The sequence below is a fragment of the Tauraco erythrolophus genome, chromosome 27 (assembly GCF_009769465.1).
Source record: "Tauraco erythrolophus isolate bTauEry1 chromosome 27, bTauEry1.pri, whole genome shotgun sequence".
Taxonomy (NCBI): domain Eukaryota; kingdom Metazoa; phylum Chordata; class Aves; order Musophagiformes; family Musophagidae; genus Tauraco; species Tauraco erythrolophus.
The window spans coordinates 3,996,156-4,019,790 of NC_141491.1; the positions used below are offsets into that span (position 1 = coordinate 3,996,156).

A 23,635-nucleotide genomic window follows, 5' to 3' on the forward strand; every position below is an offset into this window, starting at 1 on the left:
TGGGGACAGAGGTGAAGTGGGTGTGAACCGGACCAGTTTGGGAGCAGCATGTTGGCAGGAGGCAGCTGGGATTCAGGAAGCCGCAAGTGCTTGCCTGGGGCAGAAAAATCCAGCGAGAGCTGCCTTGTCCTCACCTGGGGCTTTCCCTGCTCTGGGTGGCGCAGGATCCCTGTGCCTGCCGCGGGCTGGGGGAAGCACCGGCCGCAGGGCAGCTCTTGGGGTGTCGGAGTGGGGCAGGGATGGGGAGCTGCTGCTCCTGGTGTCTGGTCCTGCCGCAAAGTGGGGAGGGGGCTGAAGCCAATGGTGAGAGCAGGACCTGGGCTGTGGGGGTCCTGGGTTGGCAGGAGCGCGGCTGGGTGGGACAGGGGCTGGTTGCAGGAGCTGGGGGTCTCAGTTTCCCTTTGGCACGTGCAGAAGGTGCAGGGTGTTGGGGGAACGGGCACATCCCAGCTGCACCGGCCACTTGTTTTCGCCGACGGCGGCCGAGCACGGCTGTGCGGCCCCCGGCTGCCGGCTCGGTGTGCGGGAAAACACCCCTGCGACCCCCATCGCCCCGGTGCCTGTCCGGGCGAGGAGGGCGAGAGACCCCAGCCCCCCCGGCTGTGTGCTGGGGCGCGGGGTGGCCGTGGGGGGGTGACACAGGGGGACCGCGCAGACGGCTCCGGCGTCCAGGGCAGTGGGGTGCGCGCCCCCCTCCGCTCCCCCAAGGCAGGGGGCGGGGAGCGGAGGGTGGGGCCTCTTTTGGGGCATCCCCCCCCCCCTCCCCTCCCCTCCCCTCCCCAGGCGGCTCCGGTTCTCCTCCCAGGCCAAAAATATTTGCATGCTTCTTGGAGCAGGACTTCCTGCTCGCCCTCCATTGGCTGCAGGTAGAGCGCTGGGCACAGACGGAGGCACGGGCAGCCGGACAGATCTCATGCAAACCTCGACTTGAGCTTCATCCCCCCCCTCCTCCTTCACCCTCCTCGCCGCTGCCTCGGCTCCCTTCCTGCACGCCACATGTAGAAGTTGTGCGTGGGGCTCTCGCTGCCGTCTCGCTCCCCTTTGCTGCTCGCAGGGAGCCAGCGAGAGCCGGGCTGGGATAACCGCCCCCCCGCCCCAACCTTCCCGGGAACAGGGGTTCCCCCCGGCCCCGTAAAGCTCCGCTCGCCCCATGGTGGATTTCGGCACGGGAAGGTGATTTCGGGAAGAAACGGCTGCGCCGGGGCGAGGGCAACCATGAATGAGATGTCAAGTTTCCTGCACATCGGGGACATCGTGTCCCTGTACGCCGAGGGCTCCGTCAATGGCTTCATCAGCACTTTGGGGTGAGTAGGACCCTCCCGTGGCTGCCGGCCGGTGAGCCCGGTCCCGGGGGGCGGGCGGCCAGGGACGGGACGGGAAGGGAAAGTGGTGCCGAGCTCGGGGCTGGTGGGAAGAGAGGCTGGAAAAGTGCGGGTGCTGCAGCAAGGATGGGTGCAGGTGCTGGGAGGGCAGGAGCTGAACCTCCGGGCTCTCCTCCAGCTCCGGTCGCTGCTGGGGGGAGGATGTGGCCCTGGAGGGTCCCTGCAGCCCACCCACCCTCTCCGGCAGCCGTGGCCAGAAACTGTTTACCCCCCATTAGGGACTGGGGGAGACAAAATGGACTTGGGCAGCAACAGCGGTTGATGGGATTGGGAAGGGGTTGTGTGCGTGTGGTTGAGCGGGATGGCCCGGGCGGCTGGGATTCCTCCTGGGGTACGGATTGATTAAGTGTTTCCAGCCCTGTCTGGTGTGGCTGGAGGCTGCTGTCCCCTGGGACAGGCAGCCATGGCTCTTGCTGTCCCCCCTCGGGGTCCCACACACTCGGTGGTCAGTGGGAATCACCACAGGGTCACCAAAATATGGATGCCCATGGCCACCAAGTGCTGCTCAGGGCTGGGAGGACCAGGGGACTGCCAGGTCCAGGCTGAGCCGTCTCTTTGCAGCCCCCTGGCCATGGCGGGGGGAACTGGGCAGCCCGACCTCAGGGGACAAACGGAGAGCTCGGGGCCTGTCCCTTGTCTCCACTGTTTCCATGCAAGCCAATGGCCACCTGGGCAGAGCCAGGCCAAGGCCTTTAGAGATGCCATTCTCCATCCGCTGGCTGCTCGATCCCACTGGGAGTATTTGCCCCGCGATGTGTCCTGTGTCCCCGCTGTGGTGAGGGCTCTCCTGAGGCTGTTGGATGCCCCTGGGCATGGGTGGTTTTTTTTTCCTTATCCCAAAGCTGGGACCCAAACCTTGCCTGCAGCCCCAAGCGGGTGGACGTGGGTCTGTGCCAGCGCTCCTGCCCCACGCTGCGTGTAGGAGAGGCTGAGCTCAGCCAGGAATGCTGACTTGGATGGGATTCCTGGGGCAGGAGCTGCCCGGCTCTATAATCTGTGATGAATGCACTTGCTCCCACATGCCTGTGTATAACCGGAGACGTACATACCTTCGCCTACACGTGTTCGTGCACCCACCGCTGGGCACGCGCAGCCGCTGGGTTAATGCCCACCGAAGCCTTGCTCCAACAGGCTGTGGGATGCTGCCCAGAAATGGGCTGCTGGATGCAGACCTGGGCACAAAATCCCTGTGCGTGCAACCATACGGCGTTGGGCAGAAGGTCCTGCACGTGCAGGATGCAGCACGTCTGTACCCAGCCCTCCCTGGCTGGGTGAGAGGACATCCCAATGGTCAGTTTTGGAGACATCTCCTTGTAGGGGTCCCCTCTCCCAGTGCCAGAGCTGTGCCAAGGCAGGGGCTGCAGCCTCGGCAGCTCAGCGCTGAGCCCTGCTCCAGCCTGTCTGTGAAACGGGGTCTGGAGGAGGCTCTGCTGGGACCCAACACTGCTTCTTAGCCCACGCAGCACATCCCAGTAGCCCATTGGGAGCTGAATTATGAGGTACTCAGACTCTTTGGAGCTCTGACGCCTTTGCAGCTCTGGCCTCCAGGTCTCCTTTTTTGCCAGGTGCTTCTCTAGACTTACAAGCATCCAAAAAGCGAGGCTTGCTTGGAGATCCTCTTGTCTCAGGCCCCAGCGTGGCTTTTGCTGGGTGGCCCCACTTTCCCGGGGTTTGGCTTTCTCCGAGTTGTTTCCCGCCTTCTGAAATTGTTTTCCCTTGTGTCCCAAGACGGAGACACGAGACCGAGACACTGGGAGACCCAACCACACCTTAAATCACTCCTTCGATAAGGGACTGGTGACTCACCCAGAATGCTTCTCCCTAGCTGTCCCGCCACAGCTTGGGACCTTATTTAGCTCATTTGCAAGGTAAATAGCTCTGCCAGCCTCACCCTGGGTGCCCGCTGCCCCGGCGGAGCACCCTGCCGGAAGCGCTCCCTCCATCCATCCATCCATCCATCCATCCTTGTGGAAGGCAGGTTTTGGCTGTGGGATCGCTGAGGGTCTGCAGTGGGATCCTCTGTTTATATGGGATGATACGGAGTGTCTCCAGGTGCTGGTCACAAGTGTCGTGTTAAGGGATGTACTCCAATGTCCCGGTGCTGTGACATCCCTGTACCAGCGTCCTGGCAGGGCAGTGAGCTCCTCCCGGGAGCGCTGCTGGGGTCTCTGGGGTGTCCTGGCTGATGCGGGTGGGAAAGTGACCCAAATACTGATCGGGTGGTGCTTCCAGGTGGTGCTGAGGGATGCACGGAGCTCTGTCTGTGCTGGGGATGCACCGCTGGCCCGGGGCACAGAGTTTGGCGCTGCTTGCACCGAGCTCCTTCAGCAACCGCGTTTGCAAAATGCGTTTGCAGGAGCTCGCCAGGCTCCTGGCAGCTCTGCCATGGAAGCAGCAGCGTTCCCTTGAGCCCATGGGGGTACCTGGGGGCTGGACCGGCCACTTGCACAGCACCGGACTTCCCTCATCAGACAGGTGTCTGACGGTCGGTGGGATGCCTTGAAAAGAGTCAAGGAAGCAGAATCATGCCCCTTATTAACACTAAGTTATTTTATTTTATTTTATTTATTTTATTTTATTTTATTTTATTTTATTTTATTTTATTTTATTTTTTAAAGTGCTTTCCTCCTTTTGCACAGAGAACTTGCTGAGGATGACGGAGCGGGTTGGTGGCGGAGGTGGGGGGAGCCCTGCAGCCCCCAGCTGAGCCTTCTCCACACCCAGTCCCCCAAAGGCCCCCAAAGCCTTCCTCCCCTGGGCACAAACTCTTCCTCCTGCACACCCTCTCTGCAGTGGGTGTTTGCTCTTAAGAAGGAAAAACATCCCGCCGAAGGGTGGGGAGCGCTCCTGTGCGCTCCAGTGCTGGGCTCACTGGGGGAACACTGAGCCAAAAATCCCCAAACTAGCTAAAATGCTGAAGACAGCCCAAAAGGAAGAGGTTCCCTAAGAAGCCCCCTGGGAAGACAGGGCGAGAGCTGATGGCTGCGGAGCCCCGGGGGGGAAGCAGGCTGGGGGCAGCCGCGCTGCTCAGCGCCCTGGGATCAGCGTGGTTCCTGGGGGGGACGGGATGGGTGTATTGGAGTTGTTGGAAGTGGTTTTGGGGACATGGGAAGGTGCCCAGGAGGAGTTTGTGAGTTGCAGAGACCCAAGGGTGGGCTGGTCGTCACTCTTGGCTCGACTCGAGGCTATTCCCGGCCGGGAGGTGGGGAAGGGCTCTGCGGGGCTCCCCGATTTTGCTGCTGTAGCTTCACTGCTGCAAATTAGAGATGTCCGAGGAAATAGCAGCTTGAAATAGTTTGGGACAAAAGCAGCCGCGTGGGTCAGGGGTTGGAGTTGGTGCTGAGCAGCAGCTTCACTGGGGCATGGCACCGTGTTGCGGGGAGCTTGTACGTGCAGCTGCTTTGGGACTGTCGCTGGTAACTGCTGGGAGATCTGTGCTTGGGAGAGGGAACTTTTGGGAATGGGATGGAGGAACAGCTGGCGACGCGGGGTGCCCGGTGGGGATCGTGCAGGCAAAGCAAACTAGTGGCCAAGCAGGGAAGGGAGACCTTGATTTGGTTCCTGCTCCAGCGTGATGGACGGGGCGATGGTGAGCCCTGGGAGATGCTGCTGGTATGAGCGTCCCCATCTTGTCTTGTGTCCCTGATGAGCCAGAGATGAGAAGAAATGCAGTGCAGGTGCCTGTGCTTGCCGGGGGGATGTGCTGCCCCATCCTTGGGGGGGTCCCAGGACCTGCCGGGGGCTCGGGGACCACCGCTGCGGGCTAGCAGAGAGGAAGGGCCAGTGGCAAACCCCCCTGAAGGGCAGTTGGCTGTTTAAGGTGAAACAGCAGCCTGGATAGCTGTAATTGTGATCGCAGGTGGATTTGCAGGGTGGAGCAGCTCGGGGAAACGCAGCTGGTTAAAGGGTAACTCCGGCTCCGCCGGGTCAGGACGAACTCGTCTCTGCGGGGAGAGAAGCACACGAGGCCAAGAGCGGCTTCCTCCTCCCGGCGCTGGGGCAGCGGGGGGAAAAGCTGCGTTTTTTTGGCTGCCCTGCGTTTGCTCGCTTTATTTTTACTCCTCCCTGTGGGCTCTGTGCCCATCCTGCACCCCGAGCCAGAGGGGCTCACCTGGTCCCATGCCCAACAGCCAGCTCTCCTCTTCCTCCTCTTCCTCACCGCCGGGGGTTGATGGGCTTTGTAGTGGGGTGCTCCATCCTGCCTTGAGGCTCTCCTTCTCCCAGAGCACCCCTTTCCCGTGCACCCCCGGACCACGGTGTACCAGAGCTCCCCCCGACACTGGGTGCACCATGTCTGGGGAAGACTCTCTGCTCTTCCCCAGCCCAGGTTTGTGGGGCAGGAGCAGCACCTCCACGTCAGCCCCAGCTGGCTGCCGTCCCTGGGGAGGCTCGGGGTGTCCGACCGCTGCGGATTGCAGCGCTGGACGAGCTGCTTTTCCCCTGACCTCCGGCAAAGGCTCTGCCTCGCGCGAGGCCAAGCGCGCTGGCCCCGGGCCAGGGAATCACTTTGCGCTCAAATATTTTAAAATATGCAGAAAGCCCCACTGGAACCACTGCGATGACTTGCAGGGCTTAAAGCTAACCAGCTGCTCGCCCGCGCTTTGCTGGGCTGCGGGCAGGATGCGGCCCCTCGTGCTCCCTGGGGGTAATTTGAAAAGGCAAAGCGTGAAGTTTTCATTCAGTGCATCCAGCCTGCGGCTTCCCCTGGGGTCTTCCTCCAGGTGCTCGGACACCAACGGCCCATTTTCTCATTAACACCTGAGGAATAACGCAAGCTGCCCTCCGCGTGCCCAGCGAGTGCCCGCGTGTCCCTGCTGCTCTAATAGCAGAGGGAGCTCCGCTCGCCCCGTCCCGCTGTGCTAATGCGGGTTATTAGTGGAAGCTCATCCTGGCCCCAGCAGTCGCCCAGGTGACTCATGTCCATCCTGTCAGAATCCTTTTATTTTCAGCAATTTTTAACCGAAGAATGTCAGTCTGGAGTATCAGTTTAATACAAATAACACTTTGCATTCCTGCAGAGCGTGTAATCCTGGGATTAAAGATGCTGAAACTGCCTTGAGATCATTAACTAATTAAGACTTCCAGCCTGGCAGGTCACTATCTCTAATCCTGCGTGGTGGAGCGGTGATGCTGGGCACGGGGAAGCGGCAGGCGAGTTGCTGTAGGCAGAGCTGCTGCGGGTGGGAGGCTCCTGCGCTGTTTACTTGGGCACTGAAAATGGGCCACGCGGGTCAGGCGCTTCCTCGGAGACCCCTCGCCATGATGATGGAGGGTTTGTAATTTTGCAAGTGCCCAGATGAATTAGGCCCTCTGCTTTTGTAGGTGCTGGTGGGAGCTGGGCACGTGCCGACGGTTGGTGCTTTGCTCCGTGAGCCTGGCCAGTGGCAGCCCTCGGTGATCTTCACTCCCAGACACATCAAAAGTGCTTGTTCTTCCCTGTGCCCCATCAAAATTATAGTAATAGAGACCAAAACCACCTACAAGTGCCATCAGGGCTGGGCTGAGGCTTTGCACATGCCCTCAGCCACTCCTGCTCTGCTCTGGTTTTTCTCCTCTTTACCTCTTTCCCTGCCCTCCCGAGGCTCCGTGTCCCACAGGAGTTTGGGAACATGACCAACTCCTTCCCTGCTGTCATGGCCCGTGGAAAAAGCCTTATTTTTGGGCACCCCCTGGTCAGGAGCCCCGAACCCCCTGTGCTGCTGACCGTGAGTGTTTGCAGAGCCGAGGCAGCCCTGTCCAGCAAACAACTCACCGTGCACTTGGGTTTGTTTTTTTACAGTCTTCTAGATCTTGCTAATTGTTTTTAAGCTTCTGCTGCCACTAAAAGTGTTAGAGAAATTGCTTTTCTCTCTTTATTTGAAATCTAATGAGGAGCTTTAAAGAGAGCAAAGCTGGGTGCTCAGAGCACCCTGCCAGCCCACGCCTCCCGGCCAAGGACACAGCAGCGCCGGGGTCCCCGGGGTCCCAATCCATCAGCGTGGAGGCCAAATTCCTCTCTGCCGAGATATTGAAAGGAATTTTCCCCTCCTCTGGAGAGTGTTCGGGCTGAGGGAAGGAGGCTGGATCTGCAAACGGGATATCTGGCTCTTTGGCCAACCCTTTGCAGCGCAGCGTGTCCATCTCCAGCCACGTTTTGGCTGTTTGGGTCATTGAGGGGGTCGAGGGACCCTCGGGGAGTGGAGGGGGCAGCACGGGCCCCGCTGTGCCCCTCGCTGCCGTGCCACCTACGTGTGCCCTGTTTCTCCAGGCTTCTTCCCTCCTGTCCCAGGGACAGAGCTGTCCCCGCCACGGATGCTCCCGCCCTGGGATGGCGGCGTGGGTGCATTCCTGCATCCGCTGGCACGCTCAGCGGCTGCCTGAATCCAGCCTCCACAGGTGGGGACACGCTTCTCACTTCCTCGCCCGAGGCAGGAGCGTGATTTCTCTGGCTGCATCGCTTCCCAGGGACTGGGAGAAAGCAGGCGAGCGGGTGCAGCCTGTCTCGCTGGAGCACCCGGTTGCCTTGAAAGCCTCGCGGGGCCGGTGCAGACGCGCTCCGGGTGGCTGCGGCGCCGTGAGCCCCTCGGGCCATGCTCGTCCTGCCGCGCTTTGGGGGCTGAGCAGAATCTCATGCTGGGTTATACGTCACTGTTCTCGATAACTTTGAAAAGTAACAGCCTGTCTATCCCAAAATCCCCGTCTATCCCAAAATCCATCCTCGGCACCCGAGGCTAAGCCCGCAGGGCTTTCCCAATGTTGGGAAAACAAGGAGGTGGGTAGGGAGGAGACACAAAGCCCTTTGCATCTGATGGGCAGAGCCAGCACCTCTGATCAGATAATAATTAATAACTGGTTTTGGGGGGCCCCTGCCACCTCCGACCATGGCAGCTACACCCTCCATGTCCTGGCAGGGTGAGCTCCCAGCTGGAGAAGGGAAACCATTGAATGAAAGTTGAACTCATTACGGTTTTTTGCTGGATTAATAGTGAAATAACACCACAGGCAGTGCACCGTGCTGGGGAATGGATCCGGCTCAGGTGGGAGCTGGGCAAGGCAGGATTTGCTCCAGCAGGACACGGGCGTCAGAGCCTCCCACACGGGTCACGGAGCAAAGGCCCCGGGAGCGCGGCTGGCACGAAGCATCGAAGCATCATGTTTTGCTGCTGATTTCTATCTGATGCTGTTTGCCCTGAGGAACTGGGATGAAAAACACACGGGAAAGAAATGGCGAGCGGTGGTGAACGCGGGGCGACGAGTTTGGAGCAAGCGCCCGAGAGCAGCTGCTCGCTCCGGGAGCCAAATGTTGTCGTGCTAATTATTTGTAGAGCGCAAACGGGTGGGAAACAGGAGTCGCAGCTTCCGATGTTGTCGCTTTGGGGCAGGTGACGGTGGTGCAGCGCTGTGGTTTGTGGCGAAGCTGCTCCGCTCGCTCGGGCCCCGCTGTCGTCTCGTTGTTGCTGACACCCTCCTCCTGCTTTTTGTCCCCGCGCAGGCTGGTGGATGATCGGTGCGTGGTGGAACCGGCCGCCGGTGACCTGGACAACCCACCCAAGAAATTTCGAGGTGAGACTGGGGCCGGGCTGAGCAGCTCCAGCATTGCCATGAGCAGCCTCGGGGACGATGCTGGAATCAGGGTGCCAGGCATCCCAGCTCGCCTGGGCTCGGATGTGCTGCTTGTCCTTTGCAGAGGAGCCAGGAGGGTTCTTGGGACAGCCTCCGTAGCCTTGTTGCTGTGGCTTGGCCAGACCACCTGCCCTCCTCTGTTTGCCTCCAAGGGCGTTTATGCATTTATTGGAATTGCCTCCATGGTGAGATGGCCCTTGGGACCCCTTAGCCCAGCCCTAAGGAGCAGGGGTGGCTGGGAACCATCCTCTGCAAAAGGCTGACCATCCCAAAACGCATCCCTAGGGATGCTGGCAGCCGGGTGTCTACCCACCAGGAGCCAGGGCCAGGAGGGGACAGACAGAGGGGCAGTTGCAAACTATTTCCAGGTGAACCCATTAGCACTTGGCACTAATTACATCTGCTGTGCTTGGCTGCACCTCAGAGCAAACTGGGGGATTAAGCCGCCCATTTACGAGGCAGGCAGGGCTGAGAGGGAGATGGTAAGTCCTGATCTGTCCTTGGCTGTCGTGTTTTGGACCATATTGTCTCCTCTGTTACTCGGGGCCACCCTCGTTATTTCCCATTTGGGAGAGGGGCAGCCCTGGGCAGGAGCAGGCAACCACTGCCAGGTGCAGGTGGAAAAGGGGCTGAGTCAGTGGAAGCCGAGGCAGCTACTGGCCTGGGGAAATGGTCTGGAGAAGCCAAGACAGCACGCTGGGAAAGGCAGCTCGTGCCTCCTACCCTGGGGCTGCCCAGTGAGGTGCCCTCAACCTTTGGGCTCTCTGGGGAGCAAACGGGGCATCATGTCTCTGCCCCACGCTGCACATTCCTGGGAAACGCTGGTGGTGTGCCTGGCTGCCCCGTGTGCTCGGCACGCTGCAGGGGAAGGGCTGTATCCCAAAGAGCATCCCGGTTGGGTTTGAGTGCCCGGAGCACGGAGCATATAGCTGGGGAGTGTACACAGAGCTGTGGAATTCCCCAAAACCAGTGCTTGTGGTGTTGGATTTGGGGATTGGTTTAGGGCAGCTGTTCCTTTCATCGCAGCTACTGTCATTTCAGGCCTCCTCTTAAAAAAAATCTTTTCCAGTATTGGTTCCCCCACTTCGCTTTGTGCCTCCACCTCTTTCTCAGGGTGGCTGTAACATCCCCCAGCAGAGCACCATGCGCGCACCCTTCCCCATTTGGTTCCCACTGGAGCAGTGACCTGTGTCTCCACAGCAGTCATTGCCACTAATTTGTACCTGGGACTAATTAACGAGCCATCCAACATCTCCCCAGGGTCCCGCAGCCCTGGGAGCCATCCCGCTCCCAGACATCGGTGAACTTTCACCTGGGGCTGGATGAGAAGAGCTGGAAGCAGCTGTGGGGCAGCTGGTGTGAGCCTTGTCCCAGCAGCCACACCATCTCCCTGCCCGGACACGGGCGGGCGTTGAATCTCTTTTCCAGGCGAAGGTCTGGGCTGGACTCAACCCTGCTCCATGCAAACCCTATCAGGATATCCAGGAGCTTGTTTTAATGGCCGGAAAAGTTGTGCTCTGCCTTCTCGATAGCTATCACCGCGAGGGAGGTACAAACAACGGGCTGCTGCTGTTTCCCTGCTGCTGTTTCCCTGCTTAAGAGGATTTTCATGTGCTGAAATCCCGTATCCTGTGGCCGGACCCGGCCCCATCCTGCGCTGCGGTGAGGCTCGCGCCGAGACCCGGCTCCGTTTCCCGGTGGGGAAACAAGACCCTTCTCCCGGAGTCAGGTCGAAATGGTTTTTTGGAGATGCCAAACCCTAGCCAGGAGCCTGTCCCTGCGGCGAGGGATGCCCGGCTCGGCCGCCTGCGTCGCACCGGGGCTCGGCGCTGCGGGAGACGCCTGGCACCGCACGGTTATTTGCTTTTTTTGGTGGTTTCTTCCCCCCTCGAGGCTTTTCCCAGCCCTGTGTTCAGGCACGTCAGGAAAAAAGCAGCAGAAGTGCTTCAATCCTGCGCTGAGCAGGCGCCACGGTGGCTGCCAGGCGAGTGGGCAGCCAGACCCCAGCCGTGCCGCTGCCCAAAACGCTGCGTGTCCCCCGCTGTGGGTTTGCTGGAGGTTTTTGCCTCCGTGGCCGTGCTGGGTCGTGGCAGCTCGGCTGAGCATCGCTCTGCTGGGTTGTTCTCGCCGGGCAGTGCTGACCTGGGAACTTTCCTCGACTTCTCTCTTTTCCACCCACCATCCGTCTTGCAAAGGATTATCGGTGCTTAGTCCTGGGTGCCAAAATCTCCCTCTTCCAACCCAAGCCTTTCTGTGCACAAACGACTCCGTGCCTCAGTTTCCCTCCTTGCAAAACAAGGCTTAGTATTGAGATGGGGATGTTGGGCAGCCCCTCCGGGCAGGGCGTGCTTGGAGCCAGGGGTTTGATTTGCACCTCTCTCTTAATAGCTACCTTGGGTTTTTTAACTCCCCCTCCCCAGTTTCTACTTTCTCCCAGGTCCTTTTGCAGCCCAATTAGCAATTTAATGAAAACGAGTCGAGGTGCTGCAGGTGGCCCAGGTGTTTCTGTAGCCCTGCTCAGAGGCAGTGGGAGAAGGCAGCCAGGCATTGCAGCAGCTACGCTCCGGCCGGGATGAAAAGCCCGGCGTCACGGCCTCCTTGGCATGGGATGTGCCATTGGCAAACAGACCTGTAAAACGAAATGTGAAACTTGGCCTCTCCCCAGCAGCCCGAGCCGGTGAGAACTGTGCTCTGCGCTTGTTTGTTCGTCACTCCCAGGTAAATAAATACGTGCTTGCCAGCGACTCGGGACTGGGGCCAGAGATGGAAGTGATTTTTTTTTTTTTTTTTCCTTTTTGTGTCTGAAATTCCTGGGCTGCTATTTCAGGGGTAATTAGGGTGATCTGGGCTGCAGAGCCCTTCCTGCCCTCGCCCCGTGTGGCTTCCAGCCCTGAGCGAGGCTCTGGGAGATGTAAGTGCCTCCTCATCGGCAGACATCTGCTCTGTGCTTCGCTTCCCAAAGCCTGGACCTGGGTGTCTGCACTTTCCACCTCCCCATCCCGGAAACCAGGCAAATTGGGGCAATCTGCAGAGGACAGATACGCTGCACATGTTTGGAGGAGCTGGGATGCAAACCTGTGCCCTTCAGGTCCCCAAAATGTTGCTTTTAGGACTTGAAGTGCAGCTGTTGACATATTTTAGGAGCGGTGGCTCGTAGGTTCCAGCACTGGTGATTGAGGTTCCCTGCGTGCCGTGACGGGAGAACAGCAGTGTCTGTGCAGAACTGGGGTGCCGCGATGGCGCGGCAGCACCCGGCGGTGCCGCTGGCTCCGGCCGTCCCATGGGCAGAGTAACACGGGAGATGGGGAGATGTCCGCTCGTGTCCTGCCAGCCTCCCTCCCTCCCGGCAGGATCCTCTCCTCCTTTGGTACAGCTGGCCTCCGTCAGTACATTTTCTCCCCCTGAAGTTTTCCTTCCCGAATCGCACGGCCGTTTCCAACAGGAACACTTCGATCGTGATCCAAGAAGTGGAGTCACTCCCGGACTCCATTTTTATTTTTTCACCCTGATTTGAAACTAATCCACCAGCTAATACAAGGTGACGTGACCCTCCGCCAGTCCCAGCTACGTCTCCCTTGGACCCCCAGCAGCGGATGGGGTTGTTGTGGGTTAGGAGGACCTTCTCCCAGTGACATCGGCCCCACTGAGGACACTGGTGGCCACGTGGCGGCTGCAGCCTCATGCTCACCTTCCTCTCCTCCCAGATTGCCTCTTCAAAGTGTGTCCCATGAACCGCTACTCTGCCCAGAAGCAGTACTGGAAGGCCAAGCAAACCAAGCAGGACAAGGAGAAGATCGCGGACGTGGTGCTGCTGCAGAAACTCCAGGTGAGTGGGGTTCCCTGGGGCAGGGAGGGGACACAAGGGACCGTCCTCCCAATTGGACAGTCCCTGTGGGTTGGTTGAGTGATGACACCCAAACCTCTCACCATGCAAATCCTGTTACATTTTGCTTCCCGGAAAACAGCCTGCATGGGAGGCCAGGACGTGCCCTGGGTTTTGCTGTCCTCAGGGTGTCCCTCTGCTCAGCTCTGTTGTCTCCTGTCCCACCGCCCTCCCTTCACCAGGGACCATTAGCCACAAGCCATCTTCTCTAGAGGAGCGGCTCCTGTAGCTGTCAGCTCTTAATTAATCACAGCATACGGTGTCTAATAAAGGGGTTCAGGCAGGAGCTCTGTAGGGTCCTTTATGTGGGCACCTGCAGGACAAGGTGGCAGTTCCTGGAGGGACTGGCCCCAGGGATGTGTGCTACGCCCTGGTTTCCCCAGTTTCTTACGAGACGCTCTTACCTGGCCTCGGATGTGAGAGGCAATTGAACCTTGGATCCTGCCCCAGGCTCCTGACGGCGCCTTCGTGGCTGCACGTGTGGCTTCGGCACAGCGGGGAGCCCCGGGCAACGCAGCGCGGCCAGGCACGGTCCCTGCTGTGACAGTGCAGGGTAAATACTGCAGCGACCAAGGAGCCACGAGTGATCTCCCAGCGCAAGGGAGATGTCCCAGGGAGCACCTGCAGAGAAGGATCCAGGGGACTCAGGTGGTGGGGAGGGGAGGCACTGCCCTGGGGATGAGAGGTGATGTCCGATTGCCCTTCCACCCTCACCACCATGCCCAGCCTTTGCTGTCTCAGCCCTTCTGATGCTCCTTGTGCAGAGGAGCACAGAGCAGAGCAGGGAGAGGTGCTCTGCGAGCACAGCCCCGTACCCCACACAGCACCCAGGGGTGCCTGGCATGGAGGAGGGAGCCGCCATGGCCCAGACCTGCTCCAAAGGGCTGTGGAAGAGAAAGGCTCCTGTTGACTTCCACGAGGTTTGGAAAAGGCCCATGTCAAACATTGCATAATCGGCTCAGACAGTTGGCAGGGCCCCGAGGATGATTCATAAAACCGAAGCTCAGGAGAGATTCATTAAATCATCTCATCAGGCTTCAAGCCCAGCCCCAGCCCCAGCCCCACAGGTCCCCCCGGTTTTGCCTTTGGGGAGTGAGGTCCGATGCAGTGTCCAGACGGGGAGTCCTGGCTTGATTGGGAGATGCTGGGACAAGGTCGGTGCCTCCTGCTGTGTCCAGTCGTACCCGGTCACTGTGTAAAGAAACACTATTTTCCAGCTCCAGTTAGACGATAACTTAGGATGTCGACAGCTGTACTGGCCACGGCTGGACAGAGGGGCTCATTTCTGAGCCTGATTGATTGCACCTTGGTTAAGATTTGTCTTAAAGAGATTCTGTCATTTCCTTGCTCCTTTCCGCTGCTCCCGGTGTTGCCCTTTTGGCAAACGCTCCGGCGCATCCGGAGCTGAGCGCTGGGGACGGCCAGGGAGGGAGGGAGGGAGCTCCGCACGGCGCTGCCCGTGCTGCCGCAAAGCCCCTGGCCGTCCCAGCGGGGTGCTGGACTCCAGGCTGGGATTTGTCGGCATCTCCCACAGTGAAGACATGCTGTGGAGGTTTTCCTCCCACTCTGTTCTGCTGCTGTTTCTCCATCCTCCCTGCACCCTCGGGGGCTGCTCACCCCAGTGCGCATCCCTGATACCCCATCCCACCGTGGTTTGGGGACAGACCCCGTCCCATCCAAGGGACAGACTGGGAACACTGGCCTCTGTGGATTTGCATGCTCGGGGCAGATGGTTCCTCCTCCCAGCTCTGCTGGCTTTTGGCAAGGGAGGAGCTCAGATCTGGACACAGATTTAGGACACGCCGCGGTGCTGGATCTCTCGCCGGCGCCGTGTTGCTCCATGGGGTTGTTGTTAAACTCCCAGCTCTGCATCAGCGCAGGATTTTTTGGCAGCAGGCTTGTTTTCCCCATGGCAGCAGCCACCACCACGGGGCTCACGGCCCCCAGTGGCACCTGGGGCTGCGTGGGGACGGAGGGCTTGCTGAAGTGGTGGCAACTTCCAAAAGAGCGAAGGGTTTGGCGCAGTCAAAGCCCCGGTGTCGCCTGCTCAGGCACTCTAGAACCACCTGCCCCCGTCCTGGTGCGGAGCTGCGATTCCAGCTGTGTTTCCCAACTCTTTCTGCCCTTAAGTGAAAGGGGGCGAAAGCAGGATCAGGAAGGGAGGATGCTCTCCTGGCTCCATCCCTTGCTGCCATTTCCCAGTTGCGGGGGAGCGCTGGGCTGGCACTGCCCAGGCTGTGCCCGTGCTGGCACCGGGGCCGGTGACGCACCCTCACCATTCCCAGACGGATCCACTGTGGGAACAAGTTCCTGCCTTGCTCCGCATACGTTGACATCACTCCAACTGCCAGAGCCACTGCACGGAAAATGTCTGTGGTTTTGGAGCGAGGGGCTGTGAGCGGTGCTGAGCAATCTGCTCTTGGGGCATCTTGGCCGGCGGGAGCCTATCCTGCCACATCCGCTGCGGCGGGTCCGGACCTGCAGCCGTGTCCGGGCACGGCACCGCTGGCACAGTGCCTTTTGCTCTTCAGCCTCAGTGCTCTGGGAGCCCCCGACCCTGCAGCTCTGCTGCAGCGGAGCTGAGCTGGGTGCACTGCCCCAGCCCCCGGCCCGTGTGCAGTCCCCTTTTGGTGCTGCCCCGCACGACCTGCTGCGTTTTGGGGGAATTTCAGTGCCGTTTTGTCCCTGTCCTAATTTCGAAGTCCTTGGTTTAAAGCTCCTGTGGACTCCATATGGCTGCTCAGGGCTGCTCTGTGGTCTTGGGCTGAGCTCTTGGGTGCTGAGGACCATGTTGGAGGTCTCTCCCCTCTGGGGTCAGAAGGATGCTGCTGCTGCATCCCAGTCTGTCCTGTCCTCCCCATAGCGGAGGGTGCAGGTGGCCTGAGGGGGTGAGGGGGGGTTGCTACCACACTCAGCTCTTCTTCTTTTGGTGTTCAGCATGCGGCCCAGATGGAGCAGAAGCAGAACGAGACGGAGAACAAGAAAGTTCATGGAGATGTGGTGAAATACGGTAGCGTCATACAGGTACGGGCGCTCGGCCGATGGGTTTGGGGGCAGATGTGCAGATGCAGCACAAGGGGGTCAGGCAGCCACTGGGAAGGGGCTCATGAAATCACGCCTGGGTACCACCAGCCTGAGGACCTCGGTGGACTGGACCCAGCTCACCCCACCATCTGCTTTTCCAGCTTCTCCACATGAAGAGCAACAAGTACTTGACGGTGAACAAGCGGCTGCCGGCCCTGCTTGAGAAGAACGCCATGCGGGTGACGCTGGATGCCACCGGCAACGAGGGGTCCTGGCTCTTCATCCAGCCCTTCTGGAAGCTGAGGAGCAATGGCGATAATGTGAGCATGGGGCCAAGAAGTCCCCAGATGAAGATGTGCAGAAAGCGCCGTGCATGCCCCTAGCCAGGGCTCCCATCCCTGCTGGGCCCCCGTGCTCATCCTCGCTCCCCCGTTTCCCATTTTGCTCCCCAGGTAGTCGTGGGAGACAAAGTCATCCTGAACCCCGTCAACGCCGGGCAGCCGCTGCACGCCAGCAACTACGAGCTTGCCGACAACGCTGGCTGCAAGGAGGTACGGGGAGGTGGGCTGGGGCCAGGCTGCCCCTCGGGGGTCTGACTTTTGGGGCTTGTCTGGTTTTCTTTTTTTTTTTTTCCTTTTTTCTTCCTTTTTTTTTTTTCCCCTTTTTCTTTTTCTTTTTTTTTTTTCCCCTTTGTCCCAGGGATCATGACCTTGCTTTCTTGCTCCTTAGGTGAACTCGGTCAATTGTAACACCAGCTGGAAAATCAACCTTTTCATGCAGTTCTGTGACCACATGGAGGAAGTGCTGAAAGGGGTAAGGAAGGAGGTTTGGCTGCCGCCAGCCACCCGGGACACAGTGGGCTCTGAGGACCTGGCCCTGGTCCCCTGCGAGGGCAGGACGTGTGAGCAGCCGTTTGGCTGTGTGACAAGGGCAGCGGAAGGAGATCCTGCCTTGAGGACCTTAATTTCTGGAATTCATCACTTGGAGAATTTAACAGCGAGCTAGAGTTGGATATTTTAGTATCGCCTGGCAGCAGGTACCCAGGGGTGCCACGAAATTACCCTCTGCCTTATTGTATTGAATTGGCTCTCGAGGACAATACGAGGCACACGTGGTGCCAGCAGTGGCTTCTGGCTGCGAGCACAATTTTCAGCTGTTTAGCCATGCAGCAGGGCTGGCTGTTGCCTGGGAAAGGAACTTTCCCTGCAGAGCTATTGTTCGGGGCCGAGGTCCTCCAGGAAGCAGCTGGCTGGATATTGATCGTTAGGATCTTACAGACCCCCGTCCCCAGGCACCGTGCCTGTGCCCGGCTTCCCGCATCCCCTGCATCCTCCTCCCCAGGGCCTTAATGCCTTAAACATGTTGGTGAGCAGAGCCTCTGCCCACTCCGGGAGCGGGTTTGCACCCGTTTTACAGCCTGGGGAGTGGAAGCAGGGAGAGGTGGCTTGCATGAGCAAACAGAGCGATGGCATTGTGGAGTGCAGGGTGCCCAGTGCCCATGCAACGTGCCCTGCCCTGGCTTCAGAGGAGCATTTGTGCTGCTAGAAGCAGGTTTTAGCACAGCTCAGGTAGGTTGGACTGGAAGAGCTGGTGGTGCCCTGTGATGCCCGGGCTCCCACGGTCCTGCCATGCCGTGGCTGGGAGCTGTGCTCCACTCTGGACCATGTAGGAGAGGAATCCCATCGCCGTTGCAGGGTGGGGGGGGTCACAGGAGGAGCTATGTTGGCTGTAGGAAAGCCACATCCCTGGGTCACACCACCATGTCCTGATCCAGGGGGATGTGGTGAGGCTCTTCCACGCTGAGCAGGAGAAATTCCTCACCTGCGATGAGTACAAAGGCAAACTGCACGTCTTCCTCCGCACCACCCTGAGGCAGTCAGCCACCTCGGCCACCAGTTCCAACGCCCTGTGGGAGGTGGAGGTGAGTGGGGAGGGGACGGGACGCATGTCTGGGGGCTTTTGGGGTACCTCCGGGGGTTGCTGTGTGATTGCTGGCAGGGAGGTTTGCTAGAAGCAATGGTTATTTCTAGACATTTCCACCTCTGGCAGCCTGAATTGAGCTTGAGCTCCATGAGAGCGCTGGGAACCATGGCTGCTGATGGATGGGTGCTGGTGCTGGTGTCCGTCCAAGCTCTGCACCCCGACTCTGTTGTCTCATGGCCACTTTTGAGATCAGACAGGGCTCTCGCCACTGGCGTGTTTGCCCGGGGTCAGCAGAAGCTGGGTGGCAGGAATGGTGTCCCTGTTCCCCGCAGCCCCATGTGCCACCAGCTGAGCTCTCCTCTGCTTCTCCCAGGTGGTCCACCACGACCCATGCCGAGGGGGAGCCGGGCACTGGAATGGCTTGTACCGCTTCAAGCACCTTGCCACCGGCAACTACCTGGCAGCGGAGGTAAGGGGGCGAGCAGAGGGGTGCAGAGACCTGCTCTGCCCTTGACAGGTACCATCCCTTGCAAAGGCAGCACCCACCTGCCCTTGGACAGAGTGGCGATGCCCAGGTTGCCCCTGGCCCCACTCCAGTTTGCTTCTGGAGCGATCCTGCCCTGAGCCTCCGTGCTCGCAGGAGCCGTTGGCACCGGGGCTCTGAGCAGCGTTGTCGTTTGCCTGGTTGCAGGGCTAGGTTTTCCTCCTGAAATCCCCCACCCCGTGGTGCAGGGGTTTACTTGCCAAAATTGCTGTTCCTGGCTCCCTCCTCTTCTGGCCTGGGGGGCAGGAGGGGGTGGCCGGGGTTTTCCTCTAGTTACTCGCTCCGTGCCAAGTGACTGTACCAGCCAAGTGTCTGTACAGCACAACCTCCTGGTGCGATGGAAGTGGGAGATAAATGCAGCAGGATGAATTAACTCCTCTCGATCAAGTTTTGCCCCTCCTCATCCTCTGGTCCACAGCAGTGTCCAGGGCTGGCCTTGCCTGGGGAGGGTGTGGGCAAAATCTGAGCCTGGAAACACTATCTGCCAAATATTTTTGCTCCCATTGAAGGACAGCTCAAGGCCTCCTGATAGAGGCACAAAGAGGTTTCTGCACTTGGCTAATGCAGTTTATGTGACACTAATGAGCTGCCAGGACCAAGGGAAAAACAGTGTTAACCCTACTGCTGGGGAGCAGGGAGGTACCGAGGGGAGAGGGGTGTTTTGGTGCATCTGTGTGCCAAAGCTGCTCCCTAGCTGGAGAAGACAACCAAAAGCAACCCCCAGGTCCTTTTCCACCACTGCACGGTGGAAACCAGCAAATACTGGGGCTCTGAAATGGCTGCTTTAAACCCGAAGACACTCAGGTGACATCTTCTGCAGAGGAAAGAAGATCAGAGATCAATCCCCATCCCGGGCTGCTGCTGCCCAGCTTGTGTTGAGACCTCAGCCTGGGGCCTCGAGGGGTTTACAGCAACTTGCAGCTGTAAATTACAACATACAACCCCTCGAGGGGTTTACAGCGCGGAGCCCCGGGGCCGCTTGCCGGGGCTCGTCCCATCCTGCTCCTTGGGACCGGAGCGCTGTGCACTGGGTATGGGTCCCCTCCTCCAGCCCCATCTGGGCAGGTTCCCTCTCTTCTGCCGGGTGATCGAGGAAGGCAGGAATATAGAGATCCCACCCCGTGCTCAGGGTTTCGGAGGGACCGAGTGGGAGGACTGATAGCTGTCTTTCATCTCCCTCTTTAACTTTTCAGGAAAACCCAAGTTATAAAGGAGACGTGGCTGAGCCCAAAGCAGCGCCCACGGTGAGCTGTGTGCAGCCTCGCTAGCAGAAACGCTGCCGCCGCTGCCCCGAATCACGCCGTCTCTTACCCTCTGCCTGAAAGCAGGGAAACGCCCTGAGACAGAGCCCACCACTGGGACGGTGCCCACGCTGTGCCGCTGGGTCCCGCTTGGTGCCAAAGCCGCCCGCTGCCCAGCCGAGCATCCCCGCGCCATAGCGTAGCATCCCGCTTGCGAGCGGACCCCGCTGAAATCTGTTGGAGGGGTCCCAGTGCATGTTGGATCCCCAGGCCATGGGGAAGTGCTGGCAGATGATGGATTTGGACTTCCAGGGGGTTTTTCTTTTTGCCGTTGGTGAGGTTCGGAGAAGGGGTGGCCTCGTAGCTCAGGGGCATCACGCCACGCTTGTGCTCTCGCAGCCCCTCGTGCGTCTCGGCGCTGAGAGGCTCAGCCCGGCGTCCGAGCGAAAGCTTCTGCTCCGAGCAAAGCCGCTGCGGGTCTCCTCCGATGCCGTGGGCGCCGGGAGGCTGGGCTCGGCGGGGGGCCGCTCCGCGCCGGCCTCAAAGCCGCTTTTCCCGGTGCAGGGGGGCAGCGGCCGCGCCAGCCGCAGGAACACGGGGGAGAAGATCAAGTACCGGCTGGTGGCCGTGCCCCACGGCAACGACATCGCCTCCCTCTTTGAGCTGGACCCTACCACGCTGCAGAAGACGGACTCCTTCGTCCCGCGGTACGCGAGCGCGTTGCCATGGAGGGATTGGGATGGAGAAGGGAGGCTGAGTTGCGCGGTGGCTGTTCTTGGGGGGGCTTTGCCGAGTGTCGGGGGAAGCGGTGGGTGCTGGTGGGTCCGTGCAGGGGTCACTCACCAGGACACTGTGCCGTTTGCAGGAACTCCTATGTGAGGCTGCGCCACCTCTGCACCAACACCTGGATCCAGAGCACCAACGTGCCCATTGACATCGATGAGGAGAGGCCCATTCGCCTCATGGTATGGCCCCACTACCTCCTCCCATACATGGATGTGTCCCCTGTGCCCTGATAGCTCTTAGCATGCTCCTTCCCACCCAGCGCCCGGGCTTTACCCAGGGGCTAAAAGACCCTGATGAACCAAGAGGATGGCTGGACGCCAGCCTAGAGCCCACCCCGCTGACCTAGAGCCCACCCTGCTGACCTAGAGCCCACCCCTCTGACCTAGAGCCCACCCTGGCCCTTCTGATGGGGATGAACTGGGTCACAGACTTCACCTGGACTGGTGGGGACATGCTTGGCGTTGCCCTGTCTGTGTGATGCTGCTCCCCTGTTGCTTCCCAGCTGGGCACATGCCCCACCAAAGAAGACAAAGAAGCCTTCGCCATTGTCTCTGTGCCCGTGTCTGAGATCCGGGACCTGGACTTCGCTAACGATGCCAGCTCAATGCTGGCCAACGTGGTGGAGAAGATGAACGAAGGTTTCCTCAGCCAGAATGACCGGAGGTAAAAAGTCATTTCCCCTGGGAGATGGGGCTGTGCTGGGCTCCTCCAAGGGCTCTCCAGCATCGCTGCAGGATGGGGCCCCTGCCTGGGTCTTGGTGCCAGCTCTGTCTTGCTTTCCTGCCCACAACCCAAATCCACGCCTGCTTCTCCCAGGAGTCTGGCAAGGAAACCAGATAACACCGCAGCCCCACTCCGGCCCCTCCTTTGCCGCTAGAAAAATATCCGAGGGGCTGAGAGATGGCCCCACGATAGGGGTGGCCGAGTTAGTCACGGTATTATTTTTAGGTGGGTGGGTTCTTGGTGCTTCCTGAGCAAACACAGATGCCCCGTGGGACAGAGCGAGCTGCTTCCGCCCTGCCAGCCCGCAAAGGTGACTAAGGGGGCAGAGAATTAAATGCAAAATCCCTGGCGTGAATCGTAAGCAAAGGCCCCTGGCATTTGCCCTGGCACATACAGGAACCATAGGGGCTGTAAAACTCCTTGCTTCAGGGCAGCCATTAAGCTCTGGCAGGGAGAGGAGGATGGGCCAGCAGCTTCCCTGGCAGCCTTTTGAGCCCTGAACATGGGCTCTTTGGTCCTCCCAAAACGCGCCGGCGTGTTTGCAGGGATCCGAGTCTGGGTGGGCTGTGTGGGGTGGGTGAGCAGTCCCCCCCCAGCCCACTTGTACCATGCCCCTTTGCAGGTTCGTGATCCAGCTGCTGGAGGACTTGGTGTTTTTCGTCAGCGATGTCCCCAACAATGGCCAGAATGTGCTGGACATCGTGGTGACCAAGCCCAACCGGGAGCGGCAGAAGCTGATGCGGGAGCAGAACATCCTGAAGCAGGTGAGTGGCCCCGGAGCCCTGCATCCGAGCAAGGCTGAGGTCCTGCGGAGATGTCAGGGCCATGCTGGAGTCCAGGGATCTGGAAACCCCCACACAGGAGGTGTAGCTGGTCTCCAGCTCATGCCCCAGCGGTTCATCAGGCCCTCCTGGCAAACATGGCCGGTGTCCAGCCATGCATGGGGGTGATGATGTGGAAGGGCACACAGCACTTATCATCTCTGCTTTTGGGCAGATCTTTGGGATCCTGAAAGCCCCCTTCAAGGACAAGGGTGGGGAAGGGCCCTTGGTGCGGCTGGAAGAGCTGTCGGACCAGAAGAACGCTCCCTACCAGTACATGTTTCGGCTGTGCTACCGTGTGCTCCGACACTCCCAGGAGGACTATCGCAAGAACCAGGTGCATGGAGGGTGACGGGTGGACCCCCCATCCCACCACATGTCCACATGTTGCAAAGCCCTGGCGGGCATTGCCAGACTCCAACCCCCAGCCCCACATGCTCAGCACCTCTCTACCCGCTCCAGGAGCACATTGCCAAGCAGTTTGGCATGATGCAGTCCCAGATTGGCTACGACATCCTGGCCGAGGACACCATCACGGCCCTGCTGCACAACAACCGCAAGTTGCTGGAGAAGCACATCACGAAGACGGAGGTGGAGACCTTCGTCAGCCTGGTGCGCAAGAACCGCGAGCCACGGTGCGTGTCCGGAAAGGCCCCATCCCAAAGGGCTTTGTGCTGCCTGGTGGGTGGGATGTGCCTTGACCAGAGGTGGAGAGACCCCCTGTGGACCCTCCTTTCACAGCGAGCTGTCTCTGCTCTGTAGGTTTTTGGACTACCTCTCAGACCTGTGCGTGTCCAACCACATTGCCATCCCCGTCACGCAGGAGCTGATCTGCAAGTGCGTGCTGGACCCAAAGAACAGCGACATCCTCATCAAAACGGAGTGAGTGGGCAAGGGGAGAGGTTTCCCATGAGCAGGGTTTGGTGCCTGGCCCTGCCTGCCACCAACTCCTGTGGTGGCCTGGTAAAACCCCTGTCACCCCTCGAGGTGCAGCTGCTCCTTGTCCACGGGAGCATCTCCAGTTTTACCCCTTTTCTGTCCTAGGCTGAGGCCGGTGAAGGAGATGTCCCAGACCCATGAGTACCTGAGCATTGAGTACTCAGAGGAGGAGGTCTGGCTCACCTGGACGGACAAGAACAATGACCACCATGAGAAAAGCATCCGGCAGTTGGCGCAGGAGGCTCGGGCTGGCAATGCCCACGATGAGAACGTCCTCAGCTACTACAGGTGATGATCCCACGGCATCTTCTCCCCCTGTGAGGACATAAGAGTTGCACGTACTCACTCCCTCTCCCCCTTGTCCCTGGGCAGGTACCAGCTGAAGCTCTTTGCCCGCATGTGCCTGGATCGCCAGTACTTGGCCATCAAGGAGATCTCCCAACAGCTGGGTGTGGACCTGATCTTCCTCTGCATGGCAGATGAAATGCTGCCCTTCGATCTCCGGGCATCCTTCTGCCACCTCATGTTGCACGTGCACGTGGACAGGGACCCCCAGGAGCTGGTGATGCCTGTGAAGTTTGCACGGCTCTGGACCGAGATCCCCACGGCCATCACGATCAAAGAGTGAGACACGCTGGGGCTCGCAGCGGCTTTGAGGGACAGGCAGGAGGTGGATGGCAGATGCTGTCCTGTGTAGGGACTGGCCTGGCTCTAGCAAGGACTGGGAGGGGGGCATTTGTGGAATGAATTTGACAGGTCCCAGCCTT

At 59.6% G+C, this 23,635-nt stretch overlaps 1 protein-coding gene across 1 annotated transcript in view; it reads left to right on the plus strand.

Annotated features, from left to right (window-relative positions):
* The first annotated feature begins 1,215 nt into the window (after window positions 1-1,215).
* Window positions 1,216-23,635, plus strand: part of ITPR3 (inositol 1,4,5-trisphosphate receptor type 3) — a 41,207-nt gene continuing 18,787 nt past the window's right edge. Inside the window, 19 exon segments of the mRNA XM_086627406.1 lie at window positions 1,216-1,304; window positions 8,854-8,924; window positions 12,689-12,810; window positions 15,805-15,891; window positions 16,053-16,211; window positions 16,344-16,442; window positions 16,621-16,704; window positions 17,666-17,812; window positions 18,188-18,283; window positions 19,552-19,602; window positions 20,164-20,306; window positions 20,465-20,564; window positions 20,888-21,048; window positions 21,731-21,872; window positions 22,105-22,266; window positions 22,392-22,564; window positions 22,692-22,811; window positions 22,974-23,156; window positions 23,241-23,492. Of these exon segments, the coding sequence (XP_086483532.1) occupies window positions 1,216-1,304; window positions 8,854-8,924; window positions 12,689-12,810; window positions 15,805-15,891; window positions 16,053-16,211; window positions 16,344-16,442; window positions 16,621-16,704; window positions 17,666-17,812; window positions 18,188-18,283; window positions 19,552-19,602; window positions 20,164-20,306; window positions 20,465-20,564; window positions 20,888-21,048; window positions 21,731-21,872; window positions 22,105-22,266; window positions 22,392-22,564; window positions 22,692-22,811; window positions 22,974-23,156; window positions 23,241-23,492 (2,441 nt within the window).